The sequence below is a fragment of the Passer montanus genome, unplaced genomic scaffold, assembly GCF_014805655.1.
Source record: "Passer montanus isolate IOZ18808 unplaced genomic scaffold, ASM1480565v1 scaffold193, whole genome shotgun sequence".
Lineage (NCBI taxonomy): Eukaryota > Metazoa > Chordata > Aves > Passeriformes > Passeridae > Passer > Passer montanus.
In genome coordinates this window covers 41941-62930 of record NW_024366514.1, presented here as the reverse complement: position 1 = coordinate 62930, position 20990 = coordinate 41941, and the positions used below count along the sequence as shown (strand labels likewise).

The window sequence follows — 20990 nt, the reverse complement described above, 5'->3', positions numbered from 1 at the left end:
CCTGGGTAAGAAACATTGCATGTATGTTATAGCAGAGAAAAGTATTCTCCAACATACACTGAATTTTTCTTCTCCAGTCGAAGCTGAATGTCCTTCCTAAAACATACACTGAAATAGGGATTAATGTGGGGTCATCAAGGACCATGCCAGGCAGGGGATTCAATCAGGTGGTCCAAATTATACTTTGTAACTTCATTAATTTATCACTACAAGAAAAGAAGGTATTTGTATTTTTTTACTATGGGCTAGGAAAGGAGTAGAGAGAAGACATTAACACTTTTTAAATTCAAAGTCACATCTGCTCTTAAGCTGCCTCTGCTTTTGAGAATACAGAGGACTGATCCTCCAACCTGGGTAAGCTATTTCCCACGGGGCAGTTTTCTTTGCCTTTTACTCACACCCAGCTGCACTGCTCTCGGTGTCTATTTGCAGGTTCTTATCTGTTTTTCTCACTCCAAGAAGCTAAGACTCGTGGCTCTTATTCCTTCACTAGCACTTGAAAAAGGGGGTTTTGCAACTCACACTTACACATTTCCAATGCTATCCCTGCTGCTGAAACAGAACTAACATTTTCAACAGTCTTAGACTAGAAAAATGAGAGCACTGTACCAGTGCATAACCTGGTTAAACTAGGAAGGCAAATTCACCTGCTTGGGAGTCTGAAGGAGCAGAGACACAAGACTGTTTTGAAATGTGCTGCTGGGAGCTAATGTAGGTTCTCTTTGAAAGTACTTTCAAAATCTGTCAGGAATCAATCCTCCCCCATTGAAAAAATCCCAAAGAACCTGACTGATTTTTTTCAGAGTTTGAGACAACATTAAGTGATTAATCACCACCTTCAGAAGTTCCTTAATCAACAAATCTGAGATCCTACAATGCTGACAGCATTTGCTCTAGGCCTGTAGTGTACAAACACACAGCCTTAGCACTCACGTGAAGATCTGAAGCACAGCCAAAAAAAATGTTCCATCTTAAGAATGTTTTCCCTGTTTTCTTAATGTATGTAACACCACAAAAAAGGCTTCTGTCACCAATCAGTCAGCATCAGAACCATTTCCACAACATCTATTTGTTCTGTAAACCCATACTGCTTAGAGTCTACAAAGCAGATCCTGCCCTCAAACTACCACAAGAATTTACAGAAAACCACAAGTTTGGCTTTTGGTTATGTTTTGTTTTGGGTTTTTTGTTGGTTTGCTGGTTTGTTTTGAATGCACGATGCACTCAGAGGCATTTTGTTCTGTAAGTGTCCTCTATTCAAACAAGGACTGTTTCTTTTGAGTACTGCTTCCTCTGATAAACCAAGGCACTGTTCAGAGCTCATTTTCAACATGGCCCCCACCAGAGATACCCACCCAGAGATGCCCATTTTCCAGCTCCTTCAAGGCCTCCAGAAGGGCTCGTCTAAATCTTAACACAAGGACTGTGCTCTACAGACAAGTCACTAATCATTGGATTACTGAAATACATAGAATTACTGTACAGCAAAGTGACAACTGCCATTCAGGGAGCTCTGCAGACTGAAGAGCCAACTCAGTAAAGGTGGGGGTCATGCTATAAACTGGATGGACTACAACCAAAATCCCCCAAGAAAAGTAGCCTGGTACCATACACCAGGAGAACCTCGCTAAGTCCACTGAAGTCCCTGACACAGGGAATGATTTCAAAATATTCCTACTGGGAGATGTGAACTGGAAAATTGAAAATAAGGGGAAAACCACCAAATTCCACTCAGGCCATCATCTACTTTATCTCCTTCTGACTACAGCATGGACAGAAGTAATAACTGGATGGATTTGAGAAAAAATAAAATTGAGATGACACTGACTATTTAGCTAATCTTCATATCTGGGTAGGCATTTAACACAAGTAAAAGCAAAAGAGATTCTTCTGTAGTTACTAAAATTGGGACGGAGATTAAGCAAACAGTCATGTAAACTGCTGGTTTATGGGATCAAAGATACCAAGACAAATTTTCACCTATCATAAATTGATTCTGAATTTCAGAATCCTTACTTCTAATGCATTTCAAGAGAAAACTAAGATGGCACTGTTGCAAGGGAAAAACCCAATTCCTCTATGAAAAATGTAATAGACTGAAACAGCCATCGTTCAAAGAAAAGTCAAAATTGATAGGAAACCAAAACTGACTAAACACATCATATATAATTATAATTTGCAGAATTCACAGGTATTGTTTAATTCTCTGTTCTACAAAAAAGCTTCCTCACAACCTTCTTTAAACAGGTTGTAGCCTCATAAAGTCTCTATTTTACACAAACCTGTACTTAAATCTGCCCCAGGTGAACTTTAAACAAAGTCTTTAAACAGGTTGTAGCCTCATGAAGTCTCTATTTTACACAAACCTGTACTTAACTTTAATCTGCCACAGGTGAACTTTAAACAAACAGTACTTATAAAACATATGGATTTGAGTGACCACTGTCTTTTCAAAAGACATTTACCAGCTCTGGCAAATTCCACAAGCTTTGAGGTTCAAAAGCAAACAAAGGAGCCTGATATGCCAAATACCTATAGATATCCATTTTGCTTCCCATATCTGCAATTCTACCTTAATTCTCACAGGCTTGCTGTCCTATTTTACTTGGTCACTAGTAAAAATTGCACTGCTCAGGCAGACTAGACTGGAAATTATGTCACAGTGTATTTTCTGAACTGCTCTCCTGCCCTCTTTTTACCTGATCCTTACATAAACAGCCTCAGATTCCCAGAAGGAGCTCTGCCCTGAATACTCTAATTCTGTTAAACTGGACATGGTGGGTGCAGACAGGAGATAACTCTTGAGCTAGAAGAGTCAGAAAGGGCTAGTAGCTGTAGTACAGCATTCCCCTAAAATGCATAAATACATTACAGAAATAATATAATAAACATCCTTTCCTTAGCACTATATTATTATTAATAGTATTCATAATAGTATCAGTAAATTATTATACCATGTTCAAAACAAGTTACAAAATCTGATATAATCAGCAAAACTCAAGTTTCTTTCCATACACAGTATGCCTAATCCCATCCTACTCACCCCAAAAGAATTAAAGCATGTGACTCCAATGTAAATTTAGGAAGGTAAAGTATGAAATTTATATTTAAACAGCTAAGCAGGGAGAATTTGAGCAGTAGTCAGATTTTTAAACCTAATCTTTTCTAGCAAAGTATTACCACAAACAGTGGTAAATTCCTCTCCAGGCTCCTGACTTAATCTTCTCTGGATTGCAATGTATAAGCCCTCCTTTGTTGGCTGCAGTATTTCTACCCCTGCTGATGTGTCAGAAGCTGTGAACATTAGGCAAAATACAAATACGTGGCATTGTATCACTTTTTCTCCTTTCTTCTCCTTGCTAGAAGATGACGACAGATACAACAGAGGGCAATAACACCAAATCCAGCGCTCCCCTCCTGACTCAGAGATACCTGAGGCTGGTGACCAAGGATGGACACAGCACGTTCCAGATGGCTGGTGCCCAAGGCAGAGGTGTGGCATACCTCCGAGACGTGTGGGGGATACTCATGGACATGCGCTGGAGGTGGATGATGCTCGTCTTCTCAGCTTCCTTTGTCATTCACTGGCTGGTGTTTGCAGTGCTCTGGTATCTGCTGGCTGAGATGAATGGGGACCTGGAGCTGGACCACGATGCTCCACCTGACAACCACACTATATGTGTCAAGTACATCACCAGTTTTACAGCTGCCTTCTCCTTCTCGCTGGAGACACAACTCACGATTGGCTACGGCACCATGTTCCCGAGTGGGGACTGTCCCAGTGCCATTGCACTGCTGGCAATCCAGATGGTCCTGGGGCTCATGCTAGAAGCCTTCCTCACAGGTAATCCCTCCTACTCCATCTTTACACACAACAGGCAAAACAGCTGGATTTAAGAATAGAGCTAGAAATACTGTTCACTTGGGTATATGAAAGAACAATTAAGGTAGCCACTCAAGGATGACAAGATTTCGGCTATGTAGTACTAAAAGTTAAACACCTTTAATTAATAAAAGACAAATTAGGTGTTATCAATATCTGGACTTAAGAATTTCACCATTAATTGGAAAATACTTGTGGCGGATCACTACATATCACTCTCAATCATTTATTTCTTGTACCATTCTCTCTCTCAGCTATTAGCATATCATTACAATATTTAACGTCAATTTGTTTTGATTTTTAAGGTACACTTTTGTCTAGCTGAGCTATCTTCATTGATCTTTAACTCAGTGTTTATGTATTCCTCAGTACCCAATGCAATGAAAGTTTTTGCAATGTCACAGCCATTTTGAGTTATTTTAAGTTATTTAAAATATTCTTCATGTTTAAAAGCAATCAAAATACTTTGAAAACAAAATACTTTGAAAATACACAGGCTAGTTTACTGTGTATTAGAAAGAGCTTCTACAATATAACTTAGCAAGATCAGCTCCTATTACCAATTACAGTAAGTTGGGACAAATTGACAGCCTCCTTACAGCTACAGTTAACTTCCAAATATTAATAAGTGAACATAATTTAGAAAAATAAGTATTTTAGGAATGCTGTACTTTTCTGAACAAAAGCAGGTTAGTATGACGCCAACCAAACAGTTTTCAAAGACTGTCTTTCCAGCCTCAGTCTGTTTCTTCTCCCTAGAAACCTGCAGGGAGCCAGCCCAGGCCCTGTGCTCACACTGAGTTTGCTCTTTCCCATGCCCCAGGTGCTTTCGTGGCCAAGATTGCCCGCCCAAAGAACCGGGCACTCTCCATCCGCTTCTCGCGCTCCGCCGTGGTCACACACAGCGAGGGCAAGCCACACCTCATGTTCCAGGTGGCCAACACTCGCTCCAGCCCCCTGACCAGTGTCCAGATCTCTGCTATACTTTACCAAGAACAAGAGAGTGGGCAGCTGCACCAAACTAGCATTGACTTTCACCTGGACAGCGTCACTGCAGATGAGTGTCCTTTTTTCATTTTCCCACTGACCTACTACCACTGCATCACGGCATCCAGCCCGCTGGCTGCTCTCCTTCAAAGAGAAGCTCCTCACCACTTTGAGCTGGTCGTTTTCCTGTCAGCTGTGCAGGAGGGCACAGGAGAAACATGTCAGAGGAGAACATCCTACCTCCCATCAGAGATCCTGGTGTACCACCGCTTCGCCTCCCTGCTGGCCCGTAATGCCAAAGGCGAATACCAGACCAAGATGGAGAATTTTGACAAGACTATTCCTGAGCTCCCAGCTGCACCTGACTCAAATAGTCCAAAAAGGACTGACAAGGAGATCCGCATCAATGGACAGCATATCGACAGCTTCCAGCTCTCTGAGACTGGCCTCACAGAGTAGAGATAACATACCTTGAACTTTGTGCTTTTTTAATTATTATTACATTAAACTTGCGGGTTCCGTTTAAAAACTTACTTCCTTGCCTGCCCTGCCATCTTCTAATGATCTCTCTCTCGTAGTCTCACCCTTCTGATTACAACGTGATATACAGAGTGAAGAGAATGTGTGTGCCCACTGAGGAGAGGCTGCATTAACCACCCAGGATGAAGTCAGGTGCCTGAATCACAGTACTAATTTATGGGAAATTAGAAGAGCTATCTGCTGAATTCACCAGACTATGATTAAAGCTACACTGACCCCGAAAGGAGAGAGCTTCAAAACTCCCAAAGCTGACCAAAGTCATAATTAGCCAGCTTGTGACAAAATGGACAACAAAACAAAAGCAGAAAAAAATATGGGGTCATCCAGTGAATAGATGAGTTCTGGTATAAGTAACTCTGTTCATCAAAAAGCCTAGCTTTGCCTTCTGACTCTTCGGGAATACAGACTTACATCATGTTTCAGATGGCTGAAAGTCCTGCCAATCTCTCATGGCAGTGAACAGAACTCCAGCTGTGCTTATTAAGCAAAATTATAAATGCTAAGTGCAGTTCTTCATTCTGCCAAATAAGAGAGCATCTTGCTCTCAGACAGGTCTGTGAAGACACTATCACAAAATCTGGGTGTATATGACAAATACTGCAATGGAAATTTTTTCTTATTTGAAGACACTGAATAAATTATTTAGCAGTGGAAAAAAAAGACTATTTTTAATGAATGAATGTAGGGTTTTTTTAAAGGCCATACATTCCACATGTTTTCACCTTTGTGCTGCTTGTTTCAACTATCTGACCCAGAAGGAAACACTATATATGTGAGAAGTAGAACTGCATCCATTGATATTTTATGCTTTCTAACATCAATCTTTGCCTGTACACAGAGCACAAAAAATATTTAGAGACACTTGAATCAATTTTGAAATAAAAAATTAAAACAAACTGAGACTTCTGTATTTAAGTGCCTCATAAAACTACTGCAATTAAGAAGCTCCTAAATAATTTAAGATGCTAAAGGAAAAACACAATGATGGATAACTGTTTCCAAGCTCTCAACAAAAGCAGTGCCTATTAGGTATTCATACCTGAACACTCAAGTAGAATTAAAATAAAGCTACCTTTCAAAGGTAAAAGATTTTTCCCAGAAACCCAGATGGCATAAATACCAACTTTCACTAACAACAGTATAAGACATTATCAAATATACTTCCTTTAATGTCACCCAAGCGGTCAGCAGCAGGAAAAATGGTCTCAAGCTGTCTGATGAGATAGCTTAAACTGAATTCTTCTCAAATCACAAAACTGTTGACTGAAGTGTGTTCATAACACAAAAGGGGTCAGCAAAAAGCTACTTTGGTTTAGGGTCTGGGAGTCACCCCACAGAAGCATTCCACATACAGTCAGGGAATGAGGCCGAAGGGCCACATTTTTGTTCTAATTGAGCTCTCATCCCAAAATAATTCAAGTGCTGCCTTCCCCCACTGCAGACCTAAGAGAGATTAGATTTATCACACACACTCCCAAAATCTTTTCCAAACTTAATTCTATGTACAAACATTCATGACTATCGTGGAGCTTGGAGAGCAGCACTCTATCAAGTTACACTGCCTTCATCCCTCTTCATCACCCTTTTTTTAGTTATTGACTCATACACAGTTTAAAGAACCCTTTTCCACCCTTGTGTCAACACCAATAATTTTTAATTATTTCTTTCAATTTTTCCACATTCTCTATCAATTTAAGACATTGATAAGAGGCCTACAAATTAAAAACCAGTGCAAGAGCAGTAAAACAGACTCCCGTGTGAAGGCTGAAATAGGGCAGCATTCTGTGAGGTACTGAGTATTGTTCCACAACATTCTGGGTGAGGCATTGTTACTCCCATGTATCAAATGGGTCTATAATCTCATGATTTAGAGCCAAAGGTATACAAAGCTATTTCTAATTTCAATTCACATCTAATCGAAGGTGGGCTGTTTTTTTGATTTCTACATGACTCAATACTTTGATGTTGTCCTGGTTTTAAAATATTTCTCTTTTTGCAGATTTGGTTTAAAAGGGAGTACAACAGCAAGTATAAAGAAAAAAAAATTGTTAGTATATGCTAAATGCAATCTTCAAAAACTACTTTTTGGAATGCAAAACTGAGTGATACTGCAGAAGCAAATTAGACAAAGAACTGTGTAGTTACTTCAGAACAAGGGCAAAAAATACATTAATATTGCTTTTACAGTTTCAGAGAACTGGTGAATCATGGATGTCTGAAAGTACTGGAAATATGCCATGGCCCAAACTGGAGTAGAAACCTAGGAAAATTGCTGATGGGCTCTGATGCACCAACACAGCACTCCATGCTTTAGTACAGCAAGAGCAAACCGGTGATGAACCTTCTTTGAATGCAACTCCTGCCAGCAAGACATGGCAGGAGAACAAGCCAGGCAGAGTGAGGGAAAGCATGATTCAAAGAAATTCAACATCCTTTTTGAGCCACTTGAACACACCTTTTATACTCAAGTCTTCTGAACCTAATGAAAACCCACACATAAAATAGAACTCAACCAGGTTCCACAACTACATAACAATTATTCACTACCAGTTTGTAACTGCTGGTAACTAATCAAATCCTTTCAGCTACTAAGCTGGTCTTAGTCAGGAGGCTGCACAGAAAATTAAGAGGCTTTTGTGAAGAGACAGGCATGCTCAAGAAAGCAACTTGCTCATTTTCTTTGCTAATGGCCTCAGCCTTCCAAATACAATCTGGGGTCTAAGTGAAGTCTGTCAGAATTGTGACAATCTGCAACAAACTTGCAAATACTTTGTGCATCTTCCATCTGCACGTTGAAACCAGGAACAGACACTGTTTATGCTGAGAATCAGTCAAATGTGACCTCACAAACTGCTGTGAGCACTGAAAAAGCAATCAATTTTTAAGAACAGCATACTGATCATATCTGAGGAATAAGTATTTGTTAAATTTCTATTACTTTTTTAATCTCTTGATTTTTAATTGAGAGATCTTGCACTGTCCTCCATTACAAATACCCAGAAGTGATTAAATAATTGATTTCTTAATAATTCTCTAATGGGATCATCCAGAACAAAGAACACTAAAAAGTTGGCAACGCAGTAAATTATGTAATCTGAATCCAAGGCTCTATGAAACAGCAAGAAAAAACTGAAACATGGTAAAATTATGGAATAAAATCTCAACTAAGGAGTTTAACCAAGGTAACAGAAACCAGTACAGGCATCTGCTAAAGCATGTGAACCTGTATGTCAATTCCTTTCCCTTCTGCTTCCACAGCTTTTTGTGGATACTAGTGCTTGCTTTTAACCTGGGACTTTTGGCACATCTGTACCCTCTCTCATACTCAAAACCTTTTGTCATTGGAAAGCCATTGCTTAACAATAACTACTTATGATTAACCAAGGCTTGAGTCAGAACAGACCAACACTTTCTGTCAATATTTCTATGCTCTCCACCTTATCTCTCTTTGGAAGTAAAAGGGAAAGAAATGGTCTTCCCCCACTTATTGCAATATTAACTTCTAACATAGCAATACTGTTGTTAAAACTATATTTTTTATAATAAAACTTCAGGAAGATTGAAGGTATTTTTCCTCTCATACTGACTAGTGGACAAATACAAGAGACTCAAGAAGAGCAATTAGGTACTCAAAAAGTTTCATAATTTGAGAATAAGCACATCATCTCTTGCAATGAACTTCTAACAAATTGCACCAGGGACAGCACCCTCCTTAGGGAACAGTTCTTGGAAGATGCATTCAACAGAGCCCTCATCACTAGCAGTTGCTACAAACAAAATGCTCTACACTAGCTGCAGATAAACCTCTGGCAGACAGCAACTTCTGTAAGGACATTTTGCACACTGTAAATTCTCCTCAATTTCAACTGAGAAATGTATCTGATCCTATACCAATATGCATTATTTTTATCCTTCGCTATCAGAAACATGGTCCATTCTATATCCTGGAACTGTTATATTTCTAATCACAACAACAACAAGCAGCTAAATAAATAAAACTATATCAACTGTAGTAGATACTACTTCTACATCCGTTTTTCTTTTGTAAAAAATCCTGAAATCTCAGTAGTACTTACTTTTCCCCATTTTAATTTTTTCCTAAAAATTTCTGAATATGTAGATACACAGAAACTCCAGAGTTTCACTGCTGACATTTAAAACTGGTCAATCTCTGACCAATATCAAATTATTTTCTAGAAGTATCCTCTTTTTAAAGGAGACAATGAGGAAAACATACACATCTTAATTTTGTGTTGACATTCAACAAGCAGAAAAATAAAAGCACTCTTTAGAAACTGTGAGCAATTCCTATACAGAGAGAGGACTGGAAGGGCTTTGAAAGCAAATTCCTGTGGCATGTGTCACCACAGTAATCTGCAAAATTATAAATATGGCAATTTATGCTACTCTTACTACAGAAATACCAACAGCTATGCAGGGATTAAAACACATTCCTGTGAACTTCTAATTACAATTGGATCTCTTTGGGTTTGTCTTTAAATTCAACCTGCAATTATCTCTTCTAATCTGTGCTTTCTCAGCATATTATCAAGGAGCGTATGTAGCCAAGACTCCTTTAGCAAAGCCAAAGATTCTTTGGGTCCTAAATAGAGAAGACATATTGCCCATGAGCTCTTGCTAGTACAAAACCCCTCAGCAGGCACAGCTGTTCCATGGCATGTTTCCACAGCTCCATGCACGTGGAAACATGCCATGGAGAAAGAACAGGCATACCAGAGAGCAAGCAACACGTGAGCCAGCCCAGCAAAAGCCACTGCAGTTACCAGACAGTCAGAGCTGCCCTGATGTCCCATCACCCTGAGAATGTCTGTGTTTCATCTGCAAGATGACAAACCCATTCCAACTCAAGTTCAGCTGGATGTTCAGATGTACTGGGCCACAATTAAGGATCCAGCATTCTGCCAGAACACAGCCAGTGAGAAGCATTTCAGAAACAGAATAGGGGAGGAACAAGAGACAGACGAGCAGACAACCAGACTGAACAGGAGGTTCAGATGATGACTTAACTAATTTGATCAACAGGAAATCCATCGGCATGGGAAACTCAGGACACTACTGGGATCTCTCTCACACTAGCAAGCATTCAAAAACATTAAAGGTCAAATGGCCAAGAAGTCCTGGGTACCAAAACAGCCCACATCAGGAATGTTTAAAGCTGCACTGAAAAAAGACCTATTACCACAGCACACCTGTTCATCAGCAAAGGCTTCCTTCACAGAGGTACAGGAACTTAGTTCCAGTTGTAAACATCACAACTTAATAAAATAAACAGAACCTACTTACTCCACATGCCTCTTATCTACCACACTTCAATGTCCAACAGTGAGAACAACAAAGTAAGAGAAACAACACTTTGAGAACACACTTAGCAACCTGGCACAGCATCATGAATCTTGCATCAACAATATACTTGAACCAGTAAGAAAGGCTGATACATGTACAAATCCCTTCCCCCAAACACACCCTGCTCCTCCCTCCCATTTTCTGCCCACACAGTAACAAAACCATACCTGGATCTTTTCGCCCTGGTTTTTCAAAGCGTCTGTCTCCCCTAGAAAGGCAGAATAGAAGTTTCAAATAAGGTTTTGGAACTACTCCAAAAACTCAGTTTAGGTATAGGTATTGCTGGTTTTCTTTACTTGGTGGGAACTTTTTTAAAATCGGAGCTTGATGGACATTACCTTTAAAGGTCCAAGTGACAACTGAAATTTTCAGGAACACCAATACACACACAGCCCTTGGGTACTGGGTATATTTTCAAACATGCCCCTAAGTACTGTGAACAATGTCAAGGCTAAAACTGAAGCAAATCCTTGGCACCAGCACTTCGGTTGCAACTGTCATAATTTATGTTCTCTTAAAGTAGTTAGCTCCTTCTTCCCAGGAACTCAGCAGAAAAAAAATCTTTGCAAGAAATGGTCTTTTACTTTCTCCTGAGCCTCAAGAAACATTACTGTGTTTGACTCCATCTTGGAGATTCAGACACTTAACTCACAGATATAACTAATTACCTTTCCTAAAGTGTTTTTATGAAGTCAAAAGGCACAAATGGAAGCTGAACAGATGTGTGTAAAAACTTTAAGGGCTAGAGTTCTGTTACCTTTCCTCCCAACTCTGTGATCTGTGCATTTCCCTGCCCCCTCCTCGCCCAAATCCACCCTCCACTTCATCAAAACTTCTTTGGTAGAAACCGCTTTCTCCTCGGCCTCTGCCTGAAAAGACAAAAAACACAAGTGTTTGTAATAAATAATAATAATAGAAAGAATCAGGTAGGTTTCCTTTTCCTGGTGTCTCTGAGAACTAATCTTGTGGTCTTAAGCCCCAGTGAAATTATCTGGGACAAAAGAAAAAAGGAACAATGACTGAAGAAAGATTCTTATCAAGAAGTGCAAGACCAGACAGAACAGGCAAACAATTCTGAAATAAATATGATGCAGAAAAACACCAATACTTACCCAAGAGAAATCACCAAGTAAGTATGCATTGTTCACACAACATCCACACTGCACGTGTGCTTCACACACAAAAATCAGATTACTTTTAACAGCAAACTCCAGTATAATGGCACTGCACTGTGGATGTACTCCTAATTATTGCTGTCAAGGGTCATAAAGGAGAAGGAAGCTATTAAATTCTAGAGACTGCCAGCAAAAATCTCCCCCAGGATCAGTGGGAAGAAAAGAAGGATCACAGGATGGCTATAGGCAGGTCAGAATGAAGAAGGACATTAGCTATAGCTTAAAAATTATCTTACTGACCTTTCCAGTAAATGGTTCTCTATAGGCAGCTACCAAGTACCAAGCCTCAAGCCAGAAATTCACAGACATATCCTCAAGCAAAGCATCTCAAAGCATGTCTTCAGGGCTTGAAAAGGCATGGGGTGTTTGGGTAAAAGAAAACAAGCCCTACACAACAGGAAAACAACACCCACACAGACCCCCAGCCCTTCAAAACAACTTCCAGCACTGGTTAGATTAACGGATGGGGTGAAGTTTCCACATCTACAGAAGATAAACACAGCTTCACACAGTGCTCCAGCAGAAGAAATGGCAGGTTTCTAATCAGCTAATTTACCATTTCAAGATCTCATGGAAAGAAGATGAACAAGTGGAACATCTATCAGCTTGTTGTCAGGATAATGCCTTGCCTACATACACATGTAGGCTCTACAGTCAAGTTTAAAACCTAAAAATAAGCTGGTAACTTGACTGGGTAAGTACCTCATATATCTATCTTTTCCTATTTCTCTCTTCCTGGCTTCAAGGAAAAAAACATCTCAAAGTATGAGGTGAAAACCTGGCCAGGGATCTGCAGGAGTAATACAGAATGACCAAATGAAACGGGAAATGAACACTTTCAGAGTGGACTGCAGTTCTTGCAGTCTTCTGAAGAAAGCAGCAATATTAAGACACCTGGATATATGAGGGAATCATACTATGTTTCAGTATTTTATGACCAGAGACTTTTGCAATAATCAAGACAGTTGCAACAGTTTATCTGCTATTCTATATCAGATCTCTTACAAGGGGTGGTAGGTAAAAAGGGCAGGAAGTTGCTTTTCAGGCAGAGAAAAAGAAAAGTGATCCATGGATAATCTAGTCAGGGTCTTTAAATACACAACTGCTTTTGTATCAGGCAGAACAGGTTGCAGGGTGTATAAGGAACAATTTTAACATTCCCTTTAGACAAAACTATCCTGTTCTATCACCAGCAAAGCTGATTGGTGACAGATCTCCCAGAATCACAGAGATGTAGCCTTCCTTACCACAGAGTTTCAAGGATGCCTAAGTTCAGATGAAGACTGGACAAACTCAAAAAAAGATAAACAAAATCCATTAACAGAGGCCACATCTGGTTCAGGAAATATACTGAGCTGCAAACATCTGGCAGCTGAGCCTCTTCACCTTTGTGCTTTTCTCAGTCCTTATTCTCTTGCCAAGATGTCTTCTTTTAGCTGCTGCTAGACTATGGTCACCTTGGAGGGGAGCAAGCCCATGCCATATTCACCAGAGCTGTTTTTACACAAACTCAGTGAGAGGCAGAGGAGCTGACTGAGCACTCAAGGTAAGAGAGGAGAAATTAGCATCAGACCTATGAGAGTTATTAGAAACACCTTCACTATGGCAAGTCTGATACAACAAGGTTGACTATAGTCACACATATAAAACAAGCTGCAAAGGCAAGAAACAGGAAGAGGTGATAAAACATCAAAAACAGCATGATATTTATCCAGTTAAAGCATTATGGGTCCCCTAAAATCCCAGAAAAGGACTCAAAATTTTTATGCTTCACAAATAAAAGCCAGGAAAGTCTCAGCAGCTCACCCAATAGCAATCTTTGCCTAATTTCTTCACTACAGGAAAGCTGTCTTCCTTCCTCTCACAAGAGATAATAAAGCAAAAGCAGTTCATGGAGTCAAAACAGAACAAAGGCACTGACTCATCTCCTGTCTCTGATGCAGCAGAGGTGGGAAGTTATATACACTTTCCCAACAAAAACAAAGCAGGCTTGTACAGTGGGCAGCAGCAGAGCAGTGCTCCTCTTGCAGGGTGAGCAATGGTGAGTGCATGCTGCATGCTGGGAGCAGCCACACACCACCAGAGCCAGAGCATGGGTGATACAGGACATTTCACCAGCAAATAAGGCAAGTGTCCTGTACAGGAGCAAGAATCAGTTGTTTTACCAGCAGCATGGCCGATGGCTGTTTAAAAGTATGTGAAATCACAGCCTGAGAAACCTCCCCCACTCACCACCCCTGTACCGTGGTCCATCAGTATTTCAGCTGTGCTCAGCCACCAAAATGGTCTGAATTAAAAGATAACCTTGCAAAATGTCCAAACAATTGATCTTAGGCATTCAAGTTAAGGCTGCTTGTGGGGTCACAGTACTCAGCTGCCAGCTGCAGTTATACCACGGAACACTGGTATAAGTGAAGGGCTACTGAAGGCTACTCAAGCCACATTTTGCCCTGGCTGTGTTGCCAGCCCATCCACGTGTGGAAACAACATGGGCCCATCCAACAGTGCCAAGCAGAAGCACACGTGCAGCCCCAGCAGACACCAAGCAGACCACAGTGTGGGAATCCTACTGATCCTATCAAGCTACAGAAGAAAAGAAGCCAGTCAAAGGAAACTGTGGTGTGCAAAGTCAGTCATTCAGCAAGTACTATGTGGGTGGGTCTGACCTGAAAGTGCACACTAGGGCACAGCTAATGCTGGTCACAGAATGCACAAGGAATGCCTGCAGAGAGGATAAAACTGCACATGTAAGCACATCACCTGACCTTCTGCTTCTGCACTCCATGGCTTATTTTAAACAGAATGCCACTTCTGAAAAAAAAATACTTGGCACACAAGCAGCAGACTAAGTGCGTATGTCACACAAAGTACTGAATGCAGAGTCAATAAATGTCAATAAACCCTTCCTTCTAATAACACAGCGGAGCAAATGTGGGATTTGTATTTTAGTAATTTCCCAAAAATCTCAGGATGAGGACATCAATCCACTGGACACTGAAATCATAACAGCTAAGTCTCTAACCTGAAAAACAGACAAGTTTGAATTTAAGTAAAAATATCAGACACAAGCAGGAGGGTAAGAAGCAGTACAAACTGTCATTCTAATTATCATTACAAAAAAACCTGAAGTCTTACAGAATACAAGAAGCAAATCCTTGAAATTACAGCATAACTGGAGTTTAGGATCTACAATCACAGTCATAATACTGTTTGGGAAAAACAGAATAACTGTAGTTCAACTACTGCTGTTTAGATATGCAACCATTACACTTTCACACCACTGACACACTTTCCAACAGCAGCAAAAACAGATTACAAAGGGCAGAGAGGGTGGGTGGGGAAAGAGCTCTAATAGCAAGCAAAGGACCCTTCATAACAGCCTTAACCAAAAGGGAGAACAGCTACAAAACAAAGTGTCTGTAAGCTTACAGCCCATTCCAGGGACTATTTAAATCCCTCCTCATCCCAGGCTCTTATTCATGAATGTTGACATTCCAGTCCTGCCAGCACAAAGCACAGGGCTTAACTGCACACCACAGGGAGCTACCAGGAAAACAAGTCAATTAGAAATGAGTCACGTGCAAGTACTTGGTATCTTCAGAGACAACTTCTTTAAAAAAAAAAAATAAACCAACACACCAAAAATCAAAGCAACTTCCACATAGTAACCACATTCTCATCATCACAACATAAGTATTTTCAGTAAAAGTTGGGGTGACCACCCAGAGAATATTTACTGAGTGTTACCTTGCAGTTTTAAATACTGGTAAGTGAATGCCATTTAGAGTTCCACCCCTAATACTCCTTTACCAGCATTACTTTCCCTTGCCAATCCAGCACAGATTGCTTCTCATGCTCTCAAATGCTGGAACACAATTCTGTGATTTGTGCCTCAGTCAGGGAACTTCATTAACAAATCTAATCACACATGCAAATTCCTCTATAAAGCTGCTGTGGTGCAAGTCCCTTCAAGACAGAAATCCCATTTTGGTAAAGCTGAAGCCCACACTGACTTGGCAGCAGCTTTGCTGCATACAATTGTGTAAAGTTCATGGAAAACACCAGAAAACCTTTTGAACCCAGGCAATTTTGCAGTGCAATAAGAATGTTTTCCAACTGTTAAGTGAGGCAGCTCATTTAGTGAACAAACTCTCAAGAAATTTCAAGTCCTTTTCACTGTAACTTGAAAAAAACAAAATTGCATTTAAAGCCTGCTACTTACAAGCAACATTTTTGTAAACGTCAACAGTTCTATACGGAATTTTCATAAATAACTATGGGAAAAAAAGTCTTTGGCTACAACAGTATCATATGTATAATTATGAAAATGGTACCATTTTGTCCTGGCAGAAGCCTTCATTTCTTTGCTGCAATATAGAAACTTTGGGAAGACTCATCATGCCTAGAATCCAACACTAACTGCTCATGGGAAGAAGAGGGGAAGAATGGAAGAAACAAGCAGCAACCAGCATCAATGAAAGAAGGAAAGCTCAGAAAGCTGAAGAAATTTACTGCAGAAATGTCCTTTACAGGTTAGCCAGAGTAGCCTAACAAGCATGTAACAATTCCAACACATTAAAAGATCAAATTAGGATAAATAAAAAAGAAAGTGAAAATAATTAATTTTGCAGCAAAGTTCTTGCTAGTATTTCTTAACAAATCTTAAAAATGAACGATGGGAAACCAAGAACACATGCAGCAGCTTTCAAACAGTCTTAATAGTGCATACATTTTAAGTTCTGTCCACTAAAATGTAAGGAATCAAACTTTACTGCCAAACCAAACAGTCATGCATATGAGTAGATTCAATAAGAGAATTACTGGATTAGAAGCCATATTCTTCCACATGTAGCCTTACAACCTCATGGAACCTAGTGGGGGCAATTAAAAAACAACCCACTGCTCACTGCATAAGGATGACATTCTTAGCAGTGCAGCAAGAAAACAAAGAGAAATTTGACAAAAGAAAGCAAAATAAAGGGTTTGCCAAATTACAAATGGTCAAAGTATCTTGATACTGAAACGAGAGAGCACACTGTGGTTGTATGATCTCAAATCATCAAATTTTAAGCAGCAATAAATTAATTTGCAGCATTGTGTCTTGATGCATCTAAAAAAAAAATCGGCCAAAAGTGAAACATGGTGGCAGAAACACACATATTAAAACAGAACAAAAATGCAACAACTCCCAAATTAGTAATCACACACATATATATGTGTGTGTATATATATATATATGCACTTTTTTTTTAATGAAACCCTGAGCGTTTGTGCAACTACAACAGTAAATGAAGGGGAAGCAACAGGACAACCCAGTCATAGTCTCTTAAAGCTTTAAATTCATATCTTAGCTGGGAAGCAACCACAACAAGACAAAACAATCAATAAATATCTGAGAGATGTAAACTAAAAAGAAAGCGGGATTAAGGAATGAGAACAAAAACGAGAGAACACATTAAGTCAAAGCAAAATTCTGGTCAAGCATCTAATTATATATGAAGTACTTTCTGAAGATCTTATTGAAAATACCACCCATAATACCATGTTAAGGGCATGTAAAATTAAATTTAAAAGGGCTCTAAGAGAAATCTCACCTAAGCACCTGCAAAGACAGAGGTTACAAGATTATTTACTCAGTATTTCCAAGTTACTAGCTTCCTAGTATTCTAAATGCAACCTATCCTATTTATATATGAAGCCCCCCAAAAAGAGTTCACAGAAGTGCACACATTGATAAGGAATTGCTAAGATAAATTCTGGGTTTAATAATTTGGTTTGACTTTAGCAATATGGCTTCAGGACATCTTTTCCATTCATTTGCAAATGTTTCAGGTGATCCTGGGTGAGACAACTACAGTGATGCACCAGAACTGGAAAGACTGAAATGTCTCCCAAATTCAATTACATCTTTCCATTAACTGTTCACGTTCAGGATGCTAACAAATGAAGATTGCTTTTCAGAACACTGAACCCAACCTACTACAACCATGACGTTTTAAGTACATTCATAGCTTTTCTACCCTCTCCCTATAAATTGGTTTTATGCTTTTAATAAAGTTATTTCTAACAATTCTGAACCAAAGAATTTCATATTCCACCCCAAAACTACCTCTCCCTTTTGGTTTTCCACCCACCAACCTGGCAAAGGCATATAACAGAGATACCAGTTGTGCACTAAGATGCACAGAATCACCACCAACCACAATATTCATTCTCCAGCACCACCTCGTTGGAAAGGTTTCTAAGCTTTAAGCAAAAAGAAACTGGGCATGAGAACAAATAGCTCTAGCCAAGCTCCCTGAGCAGCTTTGAGCTGGATCACCTGGATCCACTGCAGCACATCCCACGGGCAGCTCACCTCGACCTCTAGAGGAACTTCGACCTCGAGGAGCCCCCACCACCGTTCCTCCTCCGCGTCCCGTCAACCGCAGGACGGCAGCACTGTTTACAGACATCGAGAAATTTCTCTGCCAAGAACAAAGAGAAACCGTCAGGTCTGACTGCAAAATCTTCAGAGAAACCACACACAAATACACAAATAACAAAAACCGAAGAAACAAAAAGAAAAAACAAACATTTACCACTATCTTAAATTTGGCTGTGTTTTCATCACAAATTCTCTACAATTAATACTAGAAAGGAAAAGGATTCCATGCACACATGAGCAGCTGAAGCAGTCTATAAAAGGATCTTGTTAAATATTACCATTTTTCCAAGTTACTTAGCTGAGATTTCTATGCTCTGAAATAAGCATCTGAACAGCTACTCAGGTGATGCCAACACAGAAGCCATTAGAACAGCAGCAGTGTTAAACACACATTCTGCTGCAAGAAGAGACTTAGCTGAGATTTCTATGCTCTGAAATAAGCATCTGAACAGCTACTCCTGTTTCAGGTGATGCCAGCACAGAAGCCATTAGAACAGCAGCAGTCTTAAACACACATTCTGCTGCAAGAAGATACTGGCATCTGCCTATACCTGACACCAAATAATTAATACTAATTCTAAACTTACTTAAAGCAGGAACATATAATGACCAAGAGAACTTAAATAAAGTTATATTTACCAATGTCCTTTGCAAAATAAGCCTTTTTTTTCTCTAAATATCATGAAACTAACGTATTTTAGGAAAAACTAAGAGTACTTAGGGCTTCTGAAACTTCGGTGATACTCATTTTCATAAGAAAATAAACACCAGTAAAATTCAACTTTAGCTTAATATGAAACAATTGCTAAAAGAAAAAGCTATTTCAATAAAGGCTTTATTGAAATAGCTTTTTCTTTTAGCAATTGTTTCATATTAAGCTAAAGCTATTTCAATAAAGAATGGATAAATATAACCAATTCCGACCCTATTCTCTGAGCACAAATACTTGGAAAACTGGGCCAAAGAATTCAGAAGCATGTACAGAAACATGAACAAGTAAACCTGAACTGACACACACTTTCTGAATGCAAGTTTTGAATAATCAAAATTATTTAGCAAAGGACTAACAGCTGTTATATCAGGCTTCTTGAAAGGAACTTAGAGCCAGCAAGGTGCTCCAATCATCTGAATTACTATGACTCTGAAGGTCGTCCGAGAACAATGGCACAAGTGATTACATACTATTTAAAATCTCAATCACTAACATCAAAGCCAACAGGAGATTTAATACATTACAGAAACATTTCAAAAACTGCTTGATATTTGCTCCCTACAAAAGTAGATCTTCCTTCAAGAGAGAATTGGTAACTAATTAAACTTGAGGGGAAAGAAAAAATGCAGTCATGCATGGCAAAAAAGCAAGGTCAGCCTCCAGCAAGTCTGTTTTCTGAGCTAGTTCCTAAAGCTTAGAGCAACCATTTCAACTGCAGGTCAAAAGGAACCACCCCATCTGTCTCTGAGCAAACCACCACCTTTCTGGGTGTGGATACTTCGGCTTTTTTGTGAAGCACTGAAATACATCAGGTACCCTGTGTCAGTTTAAGTCATATTGCCTTTATTTCAATTTTCCTACTAAACTGTAATTCTGACTTGGAATCTCCTGCTGGTTTGCTTTCTAACTAGTACACTCTGAGACCTACTAATTTCAAATTTCATTGTTTTTCTTAATGGAAGCATATTCTTTATTATGTCTTTACACTAATAACAATCTAAAGACTTAAAACAAAAAAGATACAAACCTGTTCTTCTTCTGTAAAAGGTACAAGTGCCAGTGGTGGCAGGGGCTCCTCTTGTAAAATAGGCAAAAATTCCTTATCCAGAAGGTCTGAAGGTATCTGTATGAAAGAAAAAGATCATTCTACTACATGCAAGTATTTCCAATTCAGGAATTATACCATATACATTGCTTCACAAAAAAATGTTATTCTTCCAACTCTACTCCATCTACCCAGTAATTCCAGTTCTTACTGAGGGTGGGTATAACTCTGCTGCAAATTTACAACCCTCAGAAAAAAAGTTCTTATAAACAAGGCATCCAAAGCATCACCCACTCACAAGGCCACAGACATCAGAACTCAAACTTACACACCACTGCAGCTGAAATCTGAATCAAGTGACATTTCATCTGTTAAATTAAAAACTATTGCTTTAACTTCAACACATTTTATAGTCAGATTTTTAATTAACAAAACTGCCACCTACAGCACAGAGGTTGTATTTGATCTGCAGTAAGCAACTCCAATTTATAACCAAACAGAAGAATAAAAAAAAAAAGAAATTCAAACCCAAACCAACAAAAAAAAAACCACACAAAAAAGCCAAGTACAATGAAACTATATGCAGAGATTAACTAGAAAACACTAATGATATAAAGCAAAATAAATTTTAACATAAATTCTGAATCAGATGCTTCATTAATAGTTGTGACCTTGAGAATGTGGACAAGAACCTCCAATCACATACAGCCAAGTGAGCTCTAATTATGCCAATGAACAACTGCTTCAAAAATATTTAGTTCATAACACTAAATACATTTTTCATTCAGATATATGCTAGCAGAAGTCTTCCTGCCTTTAGTCTAGTCCCTCTTTTAATAAGAGATGCAACATCTTAA

At 39.3% G+C, this 20990-nt stretch overlaps 2 protein-coding genes across 14 annotated transcripts in view; one reads left to right on the top strand and one right to left on the bottom strand.

Annotated features, from left to right (window-relative positions):
• GIGYF2 (GRB10 interacting GYF protein 2) overlaps nucleotides 1–20990 on the bottom strand; it is a 73029-nt gene that overhangs the window by 35597 nt on the left and 16442 nt on the right. For 12 of the 13 annotated variants that reach the window (XM_039706467.1, XM_039706469.1, XM_039706471.1 and 9 more), the window contains 4 exons: nucleotides 20116–20211; nucleotides 18308–18416; nucleotides 11532–11643; nucleotides 10942–10982 (listed from right to left, as the gene is read on the bottom strand). In XM_039706467.1, coding sequence (XP_039562401.1) covers nucleotides 10942–10982; nucleotides 11532–11643; nucleotides 18308–18416; nucleotides 20116–20211 — 358 coding nt within the window. The remainder of the gene's footprint in view (nucleotides 1–10941; nucleotides 10983–11531; nucleotides 11644–18307; nucleotides 18417–20115; nucleotides 20212–20990) is intronic. The other variant, XM_039706478.1, reaches the window with a different exon arrangement.
• KCNJ13 (potassium inwardly rectifying channel subfamily J member 13) lies at nucleotides 3156–5916 on the top strand. Its single transcript, XM_039706494.1, has 2 exons — nucleotides 3156–3844; nucleotides 4707–5916. The coding sequence occupies exons 1-2, from the start codon at nucleotides 3367–3369 to the stop codon at nucleotides 5327–5329; spliced, it is 1101 nt and encodes a 366-aa protein (XP_039562428.1). The 5' UTR covers nucleotides 3156–3366; the 3' UTR covers nucleotides 5330–5916.